This window comes from Asparagus officinalis, chromosome 10 (genome assembly GCF_001876935.1).
Source record: "Asparagus officinalis chromosome 10, Aspof.V1, whole genome shotgun sequence".
Taxonomy (NCBI): Eukaryota; Viridiplantae; Streptophyta; class Magnoliopsida; order Asparagales; family Asparagaceae; genus Asparagus; species Asparagus officinalis.
The window spans coordinates 53780492-53801141 of record NC_033803.1 but is presented as its reverse complement, the minus strand read 5'-3'; the positions used below and the strand labels follow the sequence as shown (position 1 = coordinate 53801141).

Genomic DNA, 20650 nt, shown 5'->3' with positions numbered 1-20650 from the left:
ATCTCCGGCATGACCATCGACCCTCAATCAATCATCGAGCTTCAGAACCATGCTATGATACCATGCAAAAGAACGAAAAAGAAAGAAAAATAGAAAAGAGGACAAAAAAATGTATCGTGGTTTGGCCAAAGAAAACCTACGTCCACACTATCTTACTCACGGTTTTCATTAGAATACTTGGTTATATATACACATAGGGATAGCTAAAGAAAGCATGTGCCTACAAATTGTGGAACAGATTGAATCACAAACTAACCAATCACCAATAACAAACTCCATGGCTGGCATTAACAGAAACAACAAATCATTTGCTGGCATTTGGTTGACAGGTTTTTTTGAAACTGAAGATATGCTTGCATCCAAAACAGGTTTCTGTCTTATGTATCTGTTGGTGCCAACTTAATAAAGATTGAGAGGGATTCTTGTGGGTGCGTCATTAAGAACCCGAGAATAGATTATCTTGTAATATCTAGAATAAGACAAAACTCATCGTCTCCTTATGGATATAGGTGATTGCCGAACCACGTAAATCTCATGTTTTTGTTTCTTGATCTATTTTTCTACTGTATATTGATATCCTCTTTAGTTCGAACAGGTTTTATCTAGTGTTTCCAGATCGCCAGTGATTGATTGGTCTATAAAGAAGAAGGATATCTAATTAGGGTGTTCAGTGACACTTTCATAGTCTATGCTGCCTCATAGATCGACGGTTGGTGGCCAACGATCACTATCGAGTTGTGGGTGGTGTACACCAACATGAATTGTTTTCAATTAAAACACCATAAAACATGAAAGCAAATATTAGTAACCTAATAGCTTAATGAGTGATCATCATAGTATCATAATCAGACATGATTACGATAAGGATTATTTCTTTGTCCTTGGAGAATCCTTTAATCCTCCATGATAGCTTATATCCAATGGGAAGTCTCTTTCTTCCTTTATGCCTTTCAACTGCTAGAGTGAAAGTACTTTTCTTTCCTCTTGCAGGTTTTTATTTTGTTGTTTTTCACCCTCTCATGAGTGGATTTTGATACTCTCTAGTAGTGGAATTGCATGTTTTTGTTTAGTAGCTTTTCACCCTCTCATGAGTGGATCTGGATACTCTCCACTATCGGAAAGGATTCAAAACCCTCATCATGTCATCACTCATGTGTAAGCCTAAGAGCCTTTGTATAAACAAAATAATAAAATTTATTAAATAATTAAGTATTAGCATTTAGAATTTTAACTACTAAATTTATGCGTTACAGACAGCTATCATAATTCCTTCTTAAGACTCTGCAATAAGTTGATGCCGAAGCAATCACGAATGCTTTTTGGGAGAAATCTAATCGTACCAAGCCCGGACAAGCCAAGAAAAGAGGGGGGTTTTTGACCAGGTTTTTACACGCAACTTTTACAGATTTGTAAGTTTTGATTCTCTTTCCATAGAATCACTATTATTATATTTTATTAGAAAGATCAATAGGTGCCCAAGGTCTTGAATCGCTTTGCTATCCGACCGAGTTTCAAGTTCAAAGGATTTTGTTTTCAGGCTCAAATTACATGTCGAAGAGTTTTCATTTACTTTAGTGTCTCCTTTTATGGTAAGTTTTTTATTTTATTTTTTTTATTTTATGAAGTCTTTTCTTTTAGCAATGGCTAATTTGGTACTTTTGCATTGTTTTGTACCCTATATAAGGGTCACATTTATTTAGATACTTTATGTTGGCTTTTATATTATTCTAAAGTTTGGGTTGGTGCCGTTTTGTGCGTACAAAACCGAGTAGTTATTTTTTCGATTATGCTACATCACAAGTTTAAAACTAGTAAAACCACTGATAAGTATAATCCTTTGCCTCCTAATGAAGCAAATTGCAAGGGCCGTTTCCTGCTCTAATTGTTTCTGTTCCATTGCAGGTACAACTCTGATTCATAAACAAGCATTTTACAAGAGGAGCCTACTCCTCAGTATATGGCTTTTCTGAAATTAAAGAAAAGAATAGCAACACATAAAAAGCCACTTATGACCATGTTTTATTTGACCCATATACAAACACTAGAGGTTCGGTGACCTCAACTTAAAATTACAGTCTGTAACACAATTTCTCACTGCAAGAACTGGGAAAGTACCGTAAACAGATAAACATATAATAACACACATTATCCTTGCAAGGTCATAAGAACTGAATAGAGTATCACCGCCACTAAAATCTTCTGAAAGAAAAAGAAAACCTATCAATAGGAATCACAGTTGCAAGAGGATTCTTTGGAAGATTTGTGTCGTAAGTGGTCAATTGCTGGATTCTTCGGTTGAGGAAAGACGAGGAACTACAACGGGTGCGCCCCTGACTCTTTCAAGAGCATAGCTTATCCTTAGAGGCCGGCCCAGAAATGCCTACAAAAGAATACTGATTTTCATTATCTTCTATTGAATATACTTATTCTTCAGTTTTTCCATAGGATACTTGAAAAATCCAATGCACCATAATTTTTTTGTACCTTTCCATCCATAGCATCTTTGGCATGTTTAGCTTCCTGGTCTGTGGAAAAGTTTATGAACCCGAAGCCTCTTGACCTCCCAGAGTTCTTATCATACAATATCCTCACTGAGACGAAAAGGAACCGCAACCTTGATCATCTTAATACAAGATATAAAGAACGGTCGAAGTAAATATAATTTACAACATACAAGTACTGGATGATAAGAGAAGCACCAATCAGGCCATCAACTGCTAAATAAAAACACAAGATACAAACTACCATATCCACTATCTTCATCAAGACCTTACAACTTCCATTGAAGTTTTCTTTTCTTTAATCATTCCATAACAAATTAAATCAATCTTGAACTATTACTAATTAACAATGTTTTTGGTAATTATAGCTGCACTACAGAAATTCGGATAGTGCATTACAACTTATTGAAAGTTTATTTTGCGCATGCATCTTTGTTATCCATCTAAGTTGCATAAAAACGGGTACAGATGCCGGTATAGGTACGGTACGGAACACGATAAATTTGTAAAAGGTACAGTACAATGACATGGCACATACATACATATACATCCATCCATACATACATGTATATATATGTATACATATGTGTGTATGTGTGTGTGTATATACATGCAAACATACATATATTATATATTGAAATTACTCATTTATATGAGATCAATATTGTCTTTTATTCACATGTTATAAATTAGAACATCATTTTTAAATTAAACAGCCAAACGGCCCTTTAAAATAATAGCTTGAAACCCGACCGATGTCCAATGAGTTTTAGGAAGTGGATGTGAAGTGTAGAATATTCGTCCAAGAAGTGTATGAGAAGTGTTTTTAACTTAAAACATATATCGCATAAGTGAGTACATGCCCGAATAAATGTATGCATGTATGCACGGAGTGTCCGAGGAGTTTGGGTATGGATACAGTTACATGTACGCGTGGGGTATGGTTACAACTTCAGTTAGGAGTATCCAGGTAACATAGTTATCCATTCAGCTCCATTGAAGGCCACCCACAGCTCTTAAGCCAGTATCAACCAAATCCATTTGATCGGTTGTTCACTTTGAATCTAGACATACTCATCTCCTTCAATCGAAATCCTATAGCTCCGAAAGGCACACTAACTGATATGCATTAGGAGTAGCCAAACTATAGAGCTACATCCAAATTAACGGGCATTGCTGATAGGCAAACAAATATGATTTTATTCAATTGTATTATGATCCACATTCAAAATGTTAATATGGTAAACATTTTGCTATGGTATTTGAACATGTATACAAATGTGGTTTCCTTTTCTAAACCTTTGCACGATCCATATCCTAAGCCATATTAATGTGAATCTAAATAAAAACTAGGATTTGAGTATACAGCGGGCTCTTATATCAGTTACATTTATAGGAAGTTATCACATATTTTGAGTTCTGAGTTAACCCGATATAGAATGAAGACCACTTGTGAATAGATTAACCCGATATAGAATGAAGAACACTTGTGAATAGTTAATATAGGGATATAATCTCTCAATTAGGCATGGAAGATTTACATATGAAATTTGTACAATGCTGATTGATGATGTATTTATTCATCATTATAGTTTACTGATCTGAATTCTCATAACGAATTTATGAAATTGTCCTTTTTGAGTTAGTAGTCATATCTGTTTCCATAAGTATCATATTATATCCGTCGACTTTAGCGAATATTATGATGATATTCATTATCACCAAAGATCAGGATATGAATTCATATTCAAGTTATGAAATTACTCTGAACATAGATACACCAAATCCATTTTATATTTGTTCCATTTGTGCCCCTAATTGTCAGTCATCCATCTCAAACACTCATCTCAACCACTCCTATAGTAAAGACGAGGTAGCACAGCATTATGGCCATTGTTCAACATTTTTTGTTTATTTGTGTAGTTTACGAACACAAAGTTCTCTAGATACAGTTCACCATTTCAATGCTTTGATAAATGAACAACATTCTCATCAATCCCAATATCATGACAAATGATTGAACCTATGTAAGAAAAACTGATTTCTCTTAGGATAATTTCTTAGCCATCAATATAAAGTACAGTCTAAACCTTTGTTCCAAGTACTCTTACGACCATGACATTCTATTTTTCTTATTTCCATCTTATTTTCTAGGGTTTTTCCTAGAAACCATTTTCAATTTAGGGTAAGTACACACCAACCACATTTTATTTCTAATTTATACAGAAACCGCCTACAATTGTGTTTTTGTTCTAATTAACCACATGAACCTGCATATTTATCATTAAACCCAATTCTCCCCTTACAAAACTCGCGTGCTTTGCACATGCCTCTCACCCTGACCCACCCTTAGCTAGAACTTAACCTTTGGAACCAACCTAACTAAAAAAAAGTATAATAAATTCCAAAAAATCCAAATCCCTCCCTAAATTTTTTGAGAAGAAGAAATCTCAACAAATCTTTGATTTTTACTACATACTGAAGAAGATGGACATGATTTCTCTTTCTCATGAAGTTATTCTTGCTTCTTCCTCTTCCTCGACATATGGAAAATTAAAGGTGAAATGCAAATATGAATTTAGGAAATTCCAACAGAGAGATTCCTTACTAATAGAATAAGAAAATGATGGAGGGGGAGTGAATTTTTGGGGGGTGAGGCTCGAGACCACAGTGTTGTCTTCAACCTCCCCTTATGTGGTTTTTCTCCTTTTTAATTTCAGGGTTTAAGTTATGTGGGTGGGTGGGGTTAGTTAAGACTTGGGTTTCGTTTAGGGTTGGGTCGGTTAAGGGTTTAGGGTTTGGTCAATAGGTTAACAGTTAAGGGTCTAGTTAAGGGTGGGAGGCACGTGCAAAACAAATGAGTTTTATAAGGGTAGAATTGGATTTAATGATAAATATGTCGGTCCATGTGGTTAATTAAAATAAAAACACAAATTGTAGGTGGTTTCTATTAATTTCTATATAAATTAGAAATGAAAGGTGGTTTGCGTATAATTACCCAAAATTAAAGGTGGTTTCCAGGAAAAAAAACCTATTTTCTAAATTAATTATTTTAAATCTTTGTCCTCCACATTTCTAACTTATAGTGAGTTAGGATACATTTTTTAAGGAGGGGAGGGGAAGGATTAGAATGGTTAGGACGTTAACCTCAAAAAGTTGTGTTTTTTTAGATATTTAACTAGGAAGGAGAAGGGACGAGAGCGCTAAAAAGAAGCAAATCCATCACTTTCCTAGCCCTCCTAAAATGGACGAATTGCAAGGGAGGAACTAAGTTTAAGTGAAACTTTCTCATTATTCCAAAATTGTCCTTAAAGGGGAAAAAACATTTAATTGTATAATTTCTTCAAATGGGTATATTGGTTATGTACCTTCCCCTTTATTTCCTTGTCAACTCTAAACAAGTTAAAATTGCATTGTGCTCTCTCTTCCTCTTCTTCTCTATCCAAACACAATTAATTCTATTTTGCTCCTTCCCCTACCAACCCATTCCCTTAAGGCTTATTTGGATTTGCACCTAGTGAATGGAAGTCATGGGAACATAGGATAAGTTAAGGGAAGTTAAGGGAATATGTAAAACTTGTTTGGGAAATTAGTAGGAAGAATCAAGGGAAACTTATTTCACCTCATTTGGGAAGTTTAATAAAGTGAAGGGAAGAGAATATATGTAAACTTATATAAATAACATTGCATGTTATTTAGTCATTTTATTATTAGAAGTTAGATAGAGGATAAAATGGTCTCTTCATAATTGTTTTTTATTAGAAGTTCCCTTACTTTCCCTTCACCCTATTTACACCCCAAATTGGAGGGTAACAAAAACTTGATTTTTCTACTCCATTACCTAGCATAAGTTTACTCCCAAAGAAAGGTAAAGATTCCCCTAACTTCCTGATGAGGACATTCAGACGCGTGTTCGAGATTTTTGTCGGGTTTATCAGCGCAGGAGGCGCAATATTTCAGCATTATGGTTTTAAATTTAGATGTAATAATTAATTTGAATTTTAGATTTTCGAATTTTGAATTTCAAATTTTGATTCTTATTTGGTAGTTATGAGCTGATTGAATGTAATTTGTTATGGGAGTGATTTGAGGGATTTAGGAGATATTTCAAAACTGTAAATCCTACTTAAGAACTCTTGTATTCAGAAATTTGATATTGATGAATGAAATTAATTTGCTTAAACATGGTGTGAAACCTAAGCGTGATTAATTTCTTTGTCACCAGCCGTCACTCCTCCTCCTCACAAAAGAAAGCAAAAGAAAATTCGAAAATTGCACTGTTCATCTTCTTCCTTCATCTCAATCGCAGAACCCATCACATACCCCTGCCCCCTCTTCAAACCCATTAACCCAATGACCTCCTCAACCGCCTAACCCCCACCTCCGAATCCCCTACCTCCGGCAACCGCCCAGCACCGCCCTACCTCCGCCTATCGATCCAGTCAAGTGTGGACCAGACCCACTTGACCCAGTTGTTGAAGCTAGTTGAGTCAGATTCAACCCACTTGATCCCTGACTTTGCAATTGATGGTGTATGGCAGATCCTGACGCTGAAGACGGACTCGTGCTAGATCCAGAGACCGGCATCGTTGATTTACTGGTGTCCCCGTGGTTTGATTATCAATCGTTCGAGAGTGTGTCCGAGTACGTCGAGCGTGTGACTCATCAGATCGTTGACAGCGTAGAGAGTAGCTTGGGAATCAGCTCGTGGCATCGGCGTTTCCATCCAGATACACCGCTCCATCCGAATTACGTCGCTCTCGGAGGAGAACTTTCTCCCCTCATTTTTGGCGTATACGAACCACCTCCAGAGGAGCCTCCCGTCGAACCGGTTCAACCCGACGAAGGTTTAACTTTCTTTCGCTCAAATATTTTCGGAACTGCTATTGCTTGCATGTTGCTATCAATATTATTATCGATCGTACTTGTGTTGTATTCAGCTTGATTAAGTGAGCGAGCGAATCTGTTGCTAAGTATTTCTACTTATCTAAATATTACAATTTGAACTGTATTGAGAGAACGAATCATTACATTTATTTTTCTGGATAATTTACAAAAGATTTGAACTTAGTACATTGCAACGTTTGCTTAAAACTCATCGAAAGCTACACTTTATTCTTGAGCTTCCTGCCTAGATCGATCGCTGATTTGGCGAAGCATTGCTGCCGTTAATCTTCATACCTGCATCACATTGTTTCGCGTCATTTTTGGTATCAGAGCACTGGTTCTAGGTTAGGAAATTTGTGGAGTCTTTAATTAAAAAAAAAATCAGTCATCTCATTTAATTTTGTGCACCCATACATATCAACTACTTGTTAGCGCATGCCCACTCGCACGGGTCTACACTATCGATTAGGAGAGTCCAGTGAGCCAATTAGTGAGTCCAGTATGTCAGGCAGTGCAAATCCCGAGTTCGCCGAAATTCTTAAACAAATCGCTGAGCTAGCAGAAGCAGTAGGTAACTTAGCCCAAGAGAGTAGAGCTACCAATGAAAGGATCACTAGGATCGAGGAAACACGTGTTGCAACCCCGCCGCCGCAAGATCAAGGTTATCAACACATCGCCCCACCGCTGCAAGGTCAAGGCTATGAAAACATCGTTTAGCGGCCCCCACATCAACCGGCACCTGATTCGGATGCGCAATATTTGAGGAGTATTAAAGTCAACGCCCCAACCTTTGACGGCAAGCTCGACCCACAAGCTTTCTTAGACTGGCTGAAGAGCATGGATCGTTACTTTGATTGGTACACCCTTACGGAACCCCGAAAGGTCAAGTTCGTCGCAATGAAACTTACCGGACCTGCCTGCCAATATTGGACCAACCTCGAAACGTTGAGGCACATTAGAGGTGAGTTACCGATTACAACTTGGCGAGAAATGACCAACGAACTTAAACAGAAATACCTTCCGCCATCATTTTATCATCGATTGCTAGATAAGTGGCATCGTCTCACTCAAGGAACCAAATCTGCGAAAGACTACGTCGCACAATTTGACGAACTGTTCACTCGATGCAACACCATTGAACAAGAGGCGCCAATGAAAGTCTTGTCAAAATTTAGAGCTGGATTGAGAAATGATCTGCAAACCGAACTCTTTGCTCGGGGAGTAGACACCCTTGAAAAAGCTTACGCGTTAGTTCAGGATCTAGATGAATCAAAATCCCATCAATCTTATAGGAGTCAGGATTTTAGAAATCATTCCTCTCAACCTTCCCGTGCCACTAATTCTAGTCATCCTCCGAGCCGATCTAACCCCAGTTCTTCCCAGTCTAAAGTCGATCCCAAAGGCAAGGAACCAGAGAGAGATTCTCCAAGATTGGCGCTCATGTCAAGTGCTACAAATGCCAAGGGTATGGGCATGTTTCTGCGAACTGTCCGACCCGTCACAAGGTGACTATCATCGATGGACAATACGAATATGAACCTGAGCCTGACAGTGATGAGTTTGTCCATCAAGTTGACGATGGTAGCGATGATTTCGAGGATGATGCAGATGATACTATCTTAGGTTGTCTTAGACAAATTGAAACTCCTACTGTCGATGATTTCGAGGATGATGCAGATGATACTATCTTAGGTTGTCTTAGACAAATTGAAACTCCTACTGTATCAGTTGTCAGATGCGCCATCTCTCAACCCAAGGTTGTTGATGATTGGAGACGTACTTCTATTTTCCATACGTTCACAAAGATTGGTGATAAAAATTGTAAGGTGATCATGGACAGTGGAAGTTGTATCAACGCGGTCTCCTCAGCTGTGATCGCTAAGCTTGGTCTTAAGGTTGTACCCCATCCTAATCCATACAAGGTATCATGGATTAACGACACCGCACTCAATGTCCAAGAGAGATGTCTAGTCCATATTCAATTTGCAATTTATAAGGACAAAGTTTGGTGCGATGTTCTAAAAATGGATGTGGGTCAGGTTATTCTTGGAAGACCCTGGTTATTTGATAACGACGTTCATATCTTCGGACGATCCAATATGCTATTGTTCGAGCACGACGGAAAGAAGGTCAAGATCCTACCGGTTCAACCAAAAGGAAATGACAAGAAGTCTGATCCAAACAAGTCTTCCCAAGGCGTTAACCTGATTGGAGCCAAAGAGATTGATCGTGAACTGGCCAATGGAGCTCCTATTTTCGCCCTCGCCGCTAGAGAAGCTCCAAAGGATATTTCTAATGTGTTTCCCCCAGAAGTTGCTACTGTGTTGGAAGAATTCTCTGACGTCTTCCCTGAGGACCTCCCGGACCAATTACCTCCGATGCGTGATATCCAACACGTAATCGATTTAGTCCCGGGAGCAACCCTTCCCAATTTGCCTCATTATCGGATGAACCCCAATGAGCATGCGGAGCTGAAGAGGTAAGTTGATGAGCTATTGAAGAAGGGCTTTGTGAAAGAAAGCATGAGCCCTTGTGCGGTTCCCGCATTACTGACGCCCAAGAAAGATGGCACATGACGTATGTGTGTGGATAGCCGTGCAATCAACAAGATCACAGTGAAATATCGTTTCCCCATTCCCCGGTTGGATGACATGCTTGACTTAATGTCTGGAGCCACCATCTTCTCTAAGATTGATCTTAAGAGTGGCTACCATCAGATTCGCATCCGTCCCGGTAACGAATGGAAAACCGCTTTCAAGACGAAAGATGGATTATACGAATGGATGGTCATGCCCTTTGGGTTGACTAACGCTCCGAGCACTTTTATGAGAGTGTTGACTCAAGTACTCCGCCCCTTCACAGGAAAATTTTTGGTTGTGTACTTCGACGATATCCTTATTTACAGTAACTCTCGTGAGCAGCATGTGGACCATCTGCGTCAAGTCTGTGCCGTGTTATGAAAAGAGCAACTTTATGTTAATCCTAAGAAATGTACTTTTCTTACACAGCAAGTCATTTTTCTAGGATTCGTGGTCTCGTCTGAAGGAGTATCCGCTTACCCTGAAAAGGTTAGAGCTATCGAAGAATGGCCCGAACCCAAGAACATTAGAGACGTTCGAAGCTTTCACGAGCTCGCTACTTTTTATCATCGGTTTATCAAGGGCTTCAGTACTATCATGGCCCCTATTACCGATTGCTTGAAGAAAGGTGAGTTCGAATGGTCAAAGGCTGCTACCAAGGCATTTGAAGAGATCAAGCAAAGGATGTCGCAGGCTCCTGTTATGCGCCTGCCTGATTTTTCTAAAGTCTTCAAAATTACGTGCGATGCCTCTGGTATTGGAATAGGTGGCGTCCTATCTCAAGAAGGACATCATGTTGCTTACTTTAGTGAGAAGCTTAATGACACTAGGCAACGTTATTCCACCTATGATAAAGAGTTCTATGCGGTAATACAATCTCTTCGACACTAGCGTCACTATCTGCTACCACAAGAATTCGTCATATATTCTGACCACGAAGCTCTTCAATATATTCACTCCCAAAAGAAGTTGAACGCTAGGCATGGTCGTTGGGTTGAGTTCCTCCAGGATTATACCTATACGATCAAACATAAAGCGGGAGTAGAAAATAAGACCGCCGACGCACTCAGCCACCGCATGCACCTCCTCTCCACTTTGAGTGCAGAAGTAATCGGTTTTGAGAAAGTCAAAGACCAATATGAATCGTGCCCTGATTTTAGCGAAGTTTATACTTTGCTAAATGATGGAGTGATCCGTGAAATTGATGATTTTCTCCTGAAGGATGGATATCTTTTCCATTTTCGCAAGTTGTGTATTCCTGACACCTCCCTGAGAGAATTCTTAATTTGGGAATTACACGCTGGAGGCCTTGCAGGACATTTTGGAAATAACAAGACTGTCGAGGCAGTGGAAAGTCGCTTTTATTGGCCCAGCATGAAACGAGACGTTGTTAGACTAGTGAGTAGATGTCACATCTGCCAGCTGGCAAAACAACGTAAACAGAACACTGGTTTGTACACTCCTCTCCCTGTGCCAAATTGTCCATGGCAGGATGTTAGTATGGATTTCGTGTTGGGACTTCTGAAAACGATTAGAAAATATGATTTTGTCTTTGTAATTGTGGACCGTTTCTCCAAAATGGCCCACTTCATACCATGCTTCAAAACTTCTGACGCTTCTCATGTGGCCAAGCTATACTTCAACGAAGTTGTTAAACTGCACGGACTTCCGAAAACAATCGTGTCAGATAGAGATGTTAAATTTACAAGTTATTTTTGGAAGACCCTTTGGCACAAAATGGGAACTAAACTTCAATTCTCTACGGCCTTTCATCCCCAGACCGACGGTCAAACTGAGGTAGTTAATCGGAGCTTAGGTAACCTATTAAGATCGCTAGTTGGTGAGAATCTTAGGAGTTGGGATCAACATTTGCCTACTGCTGAATTTGCTTATAATAACTCTGTTAATAGGTCTACAGGTGTCAGTCCAGCTGAAGTAGTGTATGGTTACAAACCTAGACAGCCTATAGATCTTATCCCCGTGTCTGCACATCATAGAGTATCTGAGTCAGTATCTGCATTTGCATCTCGCATTCATGACTTGCATAAAGACATTAGTAAGAAGATCAATGACAGTAATGCTAACTATAAAATGCGAGCAGATCTAAGAAGGAAGTTTAAAGAATTTAGTGTTGGTGATTATGTGATGGTTCGGATACGTCCGGAACGGTTTCCTCCGGGAATTGTTAAAAAGTTGCATGCGCGAAGTGCAGGACCTTTTAAAATTCTTAAGAAAATTAATGATAATGCTTATGTTCTCGACCTTCCCGAAGGTTTTAATATTGGTTCGACTTTTAATATTGAGGATTTAGTAGAGTACAAAGGCCCACATTTTAACCCTGACAACCCACTGGTTGATGAGCCTACCCCTGAGCCTATTTCTGAGAGCTCCCCTTTACCTCCACTTCCCCAGATATCACCCACATATACAGCACATGACATTGATATTATTATTGATGATAACATTATTTCTACTAGCAATGGTGGTATCCGCAGGTACTTGGTACGTTGGAAAGGACGACCTGAGTCAGATGACACTTGGCTCGATAGGGATGATTTACAGAGGCTGGATCCAGATCTTCTTGAGCAGTATGACGGCCGTTCTGATTTACACTCGACAAGGTCGAGTTCTCTCCCACCCGGGGAGAATGATGAGGACATTCAGACACGTGTTCGAGATTTTCGCCGGGTTTATCAGCACAGGAGGCGTAATATTTCAGCATTATGGTTTTAAATTTAGATGTAATAATTAATTTGAATTTTAGATTTTCGAATTTTGAATTTCAAATTTTGATTCTTATTTGGTAGTTATGAGCTGATTGAATGTAATTGGTTATGGGAGTGATTTGAGGGATTTAGGAGATATTCCAAAACTGTAAATCCTACTTAAGAACTCTTGTATTCAGAAATTTGATATTGATGAATGAAATTAATTTGCTTAAACATGGTGTGAAACCTAAGCGTGATTAATTTCTTTGTCACCAGCCATCACTCCTCTTCCTCACAAAAGAAAGCAAAAGAAAATTCAAAAATTGCACTGTTCATCTTCTTCCTTCATCTCAATCGCAGAACCCATCGCATACCCCTGCCCCCTCTTCAAACCCATTAACCCAATGGCCTCCTCAACCGCCTAACCCCCACCTCCGAATCCCCTACCTCCGGCAACCGCCCAGCACCGCCCTACGCCTACGCCCTCCCTTGATCGACCCTCGCTTCCCTCCGCCCCATTTCCCGCGTCAGCCCCTCTCTGCAACACGCCGCCCAACACCAGCCCACTCCTCTTCCAAAAACCTCCAGCCGCACCACCCACACACGTGCGCCACCAGTCCCCTAAGGCAACCGCACAAACCGACGGCCTCCCGTCCCCTCCCCTGCCGGCTACGAACCCAAACACCACCCTCCCATCTGCAGTCGTCATCTCCTCGCCCAAACAAATCACCCGAGTTCGCTACAGCCACCACGAACCCCCACAAACCCAAAGTCATTCCCCCTGTTCGACGAACAGTATTCCCACATAGACGAATTTGTCTCCTCTCCTTATTGTTGTTGAGATTGGACCTGGTTTATGTGCTTTGTCAGTGTATGGCCGACCCCGATGCTGAAGACGGGCTCGTGCTAGATCCAGAAACCGGCATCGTAGATTTACAACTTTCTCCGTGGTTTGATTATCAGTCGTTCGAGAGCGTGCCCGAGTACGTCGAGCGTGTGACTCATCAGATCGTTGACAGCGTAGAGAGTAGCTTGGGAATCAGCTCGTGGCATCGGCGTTTCCATCCAGATACACCGCTCCATCCGAATTACGTCGCTCTCGGAGAACTTCCTCCCCTCATTTTTTGCGTATACGAACCACCTCCAGAGGAGCCTCCCGTCGAACCGGTTCAACCCGACGAAGGTTTAACTTTCTTTCGCCCAAATATTTTCGGAACTGCTATTGCTTGCATGTTGCTATCAATATTATTATAGTTCGTACTTGTGTTGTATTCAGCTTGATTAAGTGAGCGAGCGAATCTGTTGCTAAGTATTTCTACTTATCTAAATATTATAATTTGAACTGTATTGAGAGAACGAATCATTACATTTATTTTTCTGGATAATTTACAAAAGATTTGAACTTAGTACATTGCAACGTTTGCTTAAAACCCATCGAAAGCTATACTTTATTCTTGAGCTTCCTGCCTAGATCGATCGCTGATTTGGCGAAGCATTGCTGCCGTTAATCTTCATACCTGCATCACATTGTTTCGCGTCACTTCCTTTGCCCCTTATTATCCCCAATCCAACCAAGCCTAGGTTTACTTGCATCACTCCCCTTCCTTACCGTTCTTTGTATCCAAACCAATTGTAAAAGTTTATCTATTTTTTTGAAGTAAACTAATGCAAATCATCAATCTCATCCTGAATACGCAAAGTTCATCCATAAAATTCAAAGGGTTAATGATTCACACGTAACCCTGACGTAAACACATGGTGACGGGGAATGAGCGCGTGTCTCCACAGTTGTGAGGCCTGTAGGTACTCTACAATATGTGTCTTTAATTACATCAGTATAGCTCAAAATTTTGTTCTATTTCAGACCAACTATTTCTCTTAGACTCTAACGCAGGTACCTTCTAAATAATGGGAACCATATACAAGTCTTTTTTCCTTCTTATCAATATTTCCGACGATAAAACCATATCTACATTCTCAAATTGTTAGGGTCCCTTGCCCTTCACTCCGCTCAAAACCTATGCTACAAAGACATATCTCTACTGCGGCACTGCCATCAGTAATCATGACACTATTATGGTGCTACGCCTTCATTGTTGCCGGTAACTGGGCAATGGGGGCCCTAATTAGCCTATAGGCAACAACCCTCACCAGAATAAGGCCTGCCAACAGGATGGATCTGGCAACATGTTTCTTGTATCAAGATAAGGGAATAATTACCAGGACCAAATGACGCTTGTGTCTACCTATTCTGGATCAATTTTGGACCCAACCCTCGTAATAATATACTAAAGACATACTTAGATATGTATGAAATGTTACGATCAAATTAAGCCTGAGCCCTGAGGGTCAAATTTTGCTCCGTCTATCACATAAGGATGCTACTTTCCAATTCTAGTCGCCTCGCTTTGGGGGAGTCTTGTCAATTTCAAACTTAAATTTCTTTTAAGGACTCCCCAATTCTCTTAAGCTGACAGAACATGATCTGGCTTAATTCACCCCTCATCAATAAATGGAATCACTACAGCTTGATTCTTCCTAATAGGACAGATAGATGCATTACTACACAGTACTTTATAATTTTTCTTGTAATTACGCAACTCAATTCCATTTCCAATAAATGGAGTGGAGCGTATTTCAAGCCATTGCTTTGGAGGTGGGAAGCATTCTGGATATTAGGTACCAAGTCTGCTAGACCCTAATTACATAGCTGAAAACTCTCTCGTTTCAGACAGATGAAGCCCATTACTTCTGGATTTCATACTACTTTCCCTTTTCCCAATTGTAATTGCACTGAGTTACTTTTGAATTTCTCTCTAACTAGTCATCTAAATAAAGTATCTAGATGTCTACATTTCTTTGTTGTTATATTTCCAACACTCTATTTACTTTTAATTTTCCTTCATCACTGCCTATTGGAGGGCGGGGCGGGGGGGCGGGGTGAAGACGAGAGCGAAGTTGTTCGAAGATGCAGATGCTTCTAAATGAAGGGAAGTAAAATCAATGGATTGAGTGATCGTACAACAGGGAAACAGGTGATCTTAATGCAAGAGAATAGAAAAATGATGAGTTACCCTTGATAGAAGAGGGAAAAGTTAGTCTCAAAGATTTGCTAGAGAAAATAAATAGGCCAAGTAAAATTCCAAATCCTTGATCTCGACCAAGACCAAGATGACAGCTTCATACCCTTCAAGAATGCATTGTGCGTGTTTCCTATCTTGACGTTGACAGCATAAACCTCCTCGAATGTGAGAACCTCAATTTTGGCCTCGCCACACCATCTCTGGTGCTATTATAGTGCAAATTCTTTGTCACAAGCTAATGCCCAAAAAAATAATGGGTAAAAAAAATTTGACGATATCAACTTAATTTTTTTTTAAATGTAAAATTACTGATAAACTAAGACCCAAAAAAAAGAAGAAGAGGTCTGAACCAAATTAAAATGGAACAAAATTGGATGAATTGATAGACGAATTTACCTTCAGTGACTTGTCCAAAAGAGGAGAAAGCGTCTTTGAGAGACTTCTCGTCCACCGACCAAGACAGTCCTTTGCATCATCAAAACAAAAAACACAAAATGGGTACTTCACATTATTAGTAACAACGCGGAAAATATGGGGGGGAAAGTGAGAGAGAGAGAGAGAGAGAGAGAGAGAGAGAGAGAGAGAGAGAGAGAGAGAGAGAGAGAGAGATAAATCTCTCACCTCCGACGAAGAGTTTGGAATTGGTCGGAGGAGATTGAGAAAATGAAGAAGAACAGAAGGAGCGCGGAGCGACGCGGCGGAGCAAATGCATCGCCATTCCCAACTCTCTTCAGCACCCAAGGAGTTTTACTTCACTTGTTATTGGATCCAGTTATAACATAAGCCTGGCCCATTTTGTTTGCTGACGAAAAGGCCCAATATTGATAAGCAAATGAAAAAGGCAAATAAAGGGTTAATTTCATAAAACTCCCCAAACTTTGCAGGGTGTTGCACAAAACCCCCATGAACATTGCTTATCGCACATTACCCCTTCAGCTCTGCGGTGTCTCACTAGATCCCCTGACACTATCCCAACATAATTTGCAAATAACTAAAAATTCACTGAAAGAAGAAAAAAAATTAAAATTTTAATAGACAGGAAAAATCTAAATTTTAATAGAGAGTGTATGTGGCATGTAGATGACAAATAATACAGTTTAGATTTGTTTTGAAGAATTTTCATTATTTTTAAATAACATGGGAGGGGTTTGGTGGGAAAAGTTAATAGTTTAAGGGATTTTATTGTTAAACCCTAGAGGGGGGTGATTAGGGTCTTATGCTAATCTAATCTGATTAAATGCCAATAAAAACTAATTAACAAGTTATCCTAGCAAGTATGAAATACAACAAGATATATAAACTAGGATAAGCAATATGAACAATGAGATATATCCTATATGATGAATATATATATATATGCAAGGATATATAAACTAACACAAGATGATATATCCTATCAAAGAGATAAACAATATAATATATGTATATGCAAGGATATAAAACTAACACAAGGGGTAAACAATATGAACTAGATAGTGGATCATATAAATAATGAGCTAATGACAATGGCGACAAGAAATATAAACACAAGTATAAATAAACGTCAAAGCACACTCAAACACAAGATATGATCACGGAGTTCGGACCTTCCGTCCTACGTCTCCGCTCCCCACTCCCGGGGAGAAATCCACTATCACAACCGGGTTTTCTACGCTCACCCGAATAACGTTTACACCTCATAGTGTCGGTTTTCAACGCTCACCGATCAACGTCACTCCTCACAATCGGTTTTCTAGTTCACCGAAAACTTCACAACACACTCGGTTTTCTAGCTCACCGAAAACCTTACAATCACTCACAATGTAACAAATATAAATTTGTTCTCTACAATAGATGAGAACTCAATTAAGCATAACTCAATGTTACAATCTCTCACAACCCTAATATACTATGTTTGTAAATACAATAAGCTCATGTGGGTGTGTGTAACAATGAGATTCAATAAGTCAAAACTAAACTCAATTTAAAATCTAGCATGTAGAAATTTATGAATAAAACAATAAATAGCTAGAAATAGAGTTTAAGAATTCTTCTCTGAAAATCAAGTTGGAGGGGAGGATTAAAATGAAGTTCAAACACTGTAGATGATCTTCTCCACTTGTAAAACAATCTTCACAAACAAAACAGTCTTTGAACCCAACTAAAAACCCTTTTCAAAACTCTTTAAAACTTCTTTAAAACTCTTTAATGGGTTACCAAAATAGAAGGGGGTTTGGGAGTTTATATAGGAAAAGAAACAACAGCTAAAACCCAAAACCAAATCAACAAAAATCCCAGAAAATCAGGAAGCAGATTTCTGTACAATATTACCGTTGGGAGTCCGACGGTCGACCGATGAAATTATTCGGTCGACCGACTAAATCATTCGGTCGACCGATGAAATTTTCGGTCGACCGCGATCCAGATCGAAAACGAGAAAAACAAACAGAGACTTCATCGGTCGACCGGTGCGGTCGACCGACAGAAAAATCGATCTCTCGGTCGACCGCATCGGTCGACCGACAAACTCTCTGCTGCCCACTGACGAATGATCATATGAGCGGTCGACCGGTGCGCTCGACCGCATTCTGATACATTTCAGATAAACAGTTTTGACTCAAACTAAAATATTTGGAAAATATTTATTTGACCTCTGAAAATTATGAAACTTTGTAAAATGTTTTTAATACTAAAAACAAACTGTTTGGAAAAAGAATTTTGCAGATAGGTCCTCATACTTGTGAAAAATAGTATTTTGTGAAAAACGCTTAAAAACATAAGTATGAAAACGTGTGTGTGATATTGTATATATATATATATATATATATATATATATATACACACACGAAGAAACTAATAAATGTGTGTGTATAGATATTGAGCTTAACGTATTTAACACACATAATATAAAACCTAAACTAGATTACCCAAGCCGATCTTGATCTTCAATAAGCTTAACTTGGTACACTTTGCGGATGAAGCTTGAACTTGATCTTTAACTTAGAATTGCAAGGCTTCACTCCACTATTCTGCCAACCTCCATTGGATATCATCGTTGTAGCGCATATTCCATCTAACCTCCAACTACGTTGTTTGTCTATAATAAATAAAAAAACACAAATACTAGACAAACAACATTAGAGGTAAATTGTTTGTTAAACATCATCAAAACAAGAAGGCCAACAATCTCCCCCTTTTTGATGATGACAAATAATTTACAAAAAGAAATATATGCATGAAGTAAATGAATATATAATTGTAGGCGTATAAAACTGTCTATAGGTCCCTACGAACGGCTCAGTGCTAAGAAAAGATGATGAACGTCATAATCTAAGTCACAAGAGCTTGATTAATGTCGACAAACATATGAAGTGGGTTGACGAACTATGTGAAGCAACGGAGTTTCAGAATAATGAGGATACGAACGGATCGGGAGCCCCGTGTCACTTATAAAAGACGAAATACCCTTCGTGTCTCATTTATTCCAAAGATGATCTAATCATTGGAGCTTATAGAACTCCTCATCGTCTTTCCAACGCACTTTGAATCGCTTAAATCCGAGTTCGGATGAAAAAGTTATGGCGAAAATGGACAAGTGTGCAAAACAAAATGTCTCAGCCCGAGCCGAGACACCCAAAGGTGTCTTGAAACTTGTAGAACTATTTTGACCATGATCCCATTTGAATATGAATAAACTCAAAACATTATAGTTGTAGATATTTTTGTCAACTTTCCAACCCATCTGGAATCAGGTCATTTGGAGATCATATGAGGAAGTTATGCCTAAAATAGCGCTAAGACACCCAGAGGTGTCTCGGACCTGGCCAAGACACCCAAATGTGTCTCGGAACTTGTGGAGCTGTTTTGACCATGATCCCGTTTGAATCTGAAGAAACTCAAAACAGGAAAGTTGTAGATATTTTTGTCAACTTTCCAACAAATCTGGAATCAGGTCATTTGGAGGTCATATGAGGAAGTTATACCTAAAATAGCTCCGAGACACCCAGAGGTGTCTCGGACCTGGCCGAGACACCCAAAGGTGTCTCGGAACTTGTGGAGCTGTTTTGACCATGATCCCATTAGAATATGAAGAAACTCAAAACATGAAAGTTGTAGATCTCTTTGTCAGCTTTGCAATGCATCATGGATCAGATCATTTGGAGATCATACGAGAAAGTTATGTTCAAAATACCCGAGATACTCACAAGTGTCTCGGCCTGGCCGAGCCACCTGGCAGAGCCAGCTCGGATCTGGGCCCAGATCTGGGCCCAGATCCACTTTCAATGCCTATAAATAGAGGGCTGTAGGCTCATTTTTGAAAGGTTAGATTTTTTGGAGGCGAAGCCCTGCTGGATTGAAGACTCAGATCTAAAAAAGATTCAAACTTTAGGACTTCGAGGACTTGCTCATCCAGATCTGGTGCTCGGCGATCGTCAACGCCAAATAAGGCAAGAGTTTGAGAGGACCGGATCTCAGATCTACATAGACACACTCCGGATCAAAGCTTGGTCTTTGATCCCGAGATTTGGGCGATTGTTTCCTTGGTGAACCAATCCCCCTCCGGCTATTATTTCCTTGGTGAAATAATACCCGTTGTACTGCGTAGATCCGACCGGATCTAGATCTCGCGATGGTCCACGGATAAACCCCGGCGCATGCAAAGAACCCACAAAAGCGAGTGACCGCAAAACAGAAGCTCGCGATTTGTTCGACACAAAAGGAGAAAGTTGTAATCTTTGTTTATTTTTCTTTGATTTTCATTGTAACCGGATCTAAAAAAGACCGCATCTTTTGTAACTCAAAAAGCTATTATTTAAGATGACAATGGAATCAATTACAAAGAAAGACACGATTTTTCCCCCGAACAATCTGGCGACCACAGTGGGAGCCACCGATCTCGCTGCCGAGATCGT

The 20650-nt window shown here is 39.4% G+C and overlaps 1 protein-coding gene across 1 annotated transcript; it reads right to left on the bottom strand.

Moving 5' to 3' along the window:
* LOC109825942 (glycine-rich RNA-binding protein 4, mitochondrial) lies at positions 1988-16527 on the bottom strand. The gene is made up of 4 exons (XM_020392860.1): positions 16380-16527; positions 16155-16223; positions 2485-2591; positions 1988-2380 (listed from the first exon to the last, which is right to left on the bottom strand). The coding sequence occupies exons 1-4, from the start codon at positions 16474-16476 to the stop codon at positions 2276-2278; spliced, it is 378 nt and encodes a 125-aa protein (XP_020248449.1). The 5' UTR covers positions 16477-16527; the 3' UTR covers positions 1988-2275.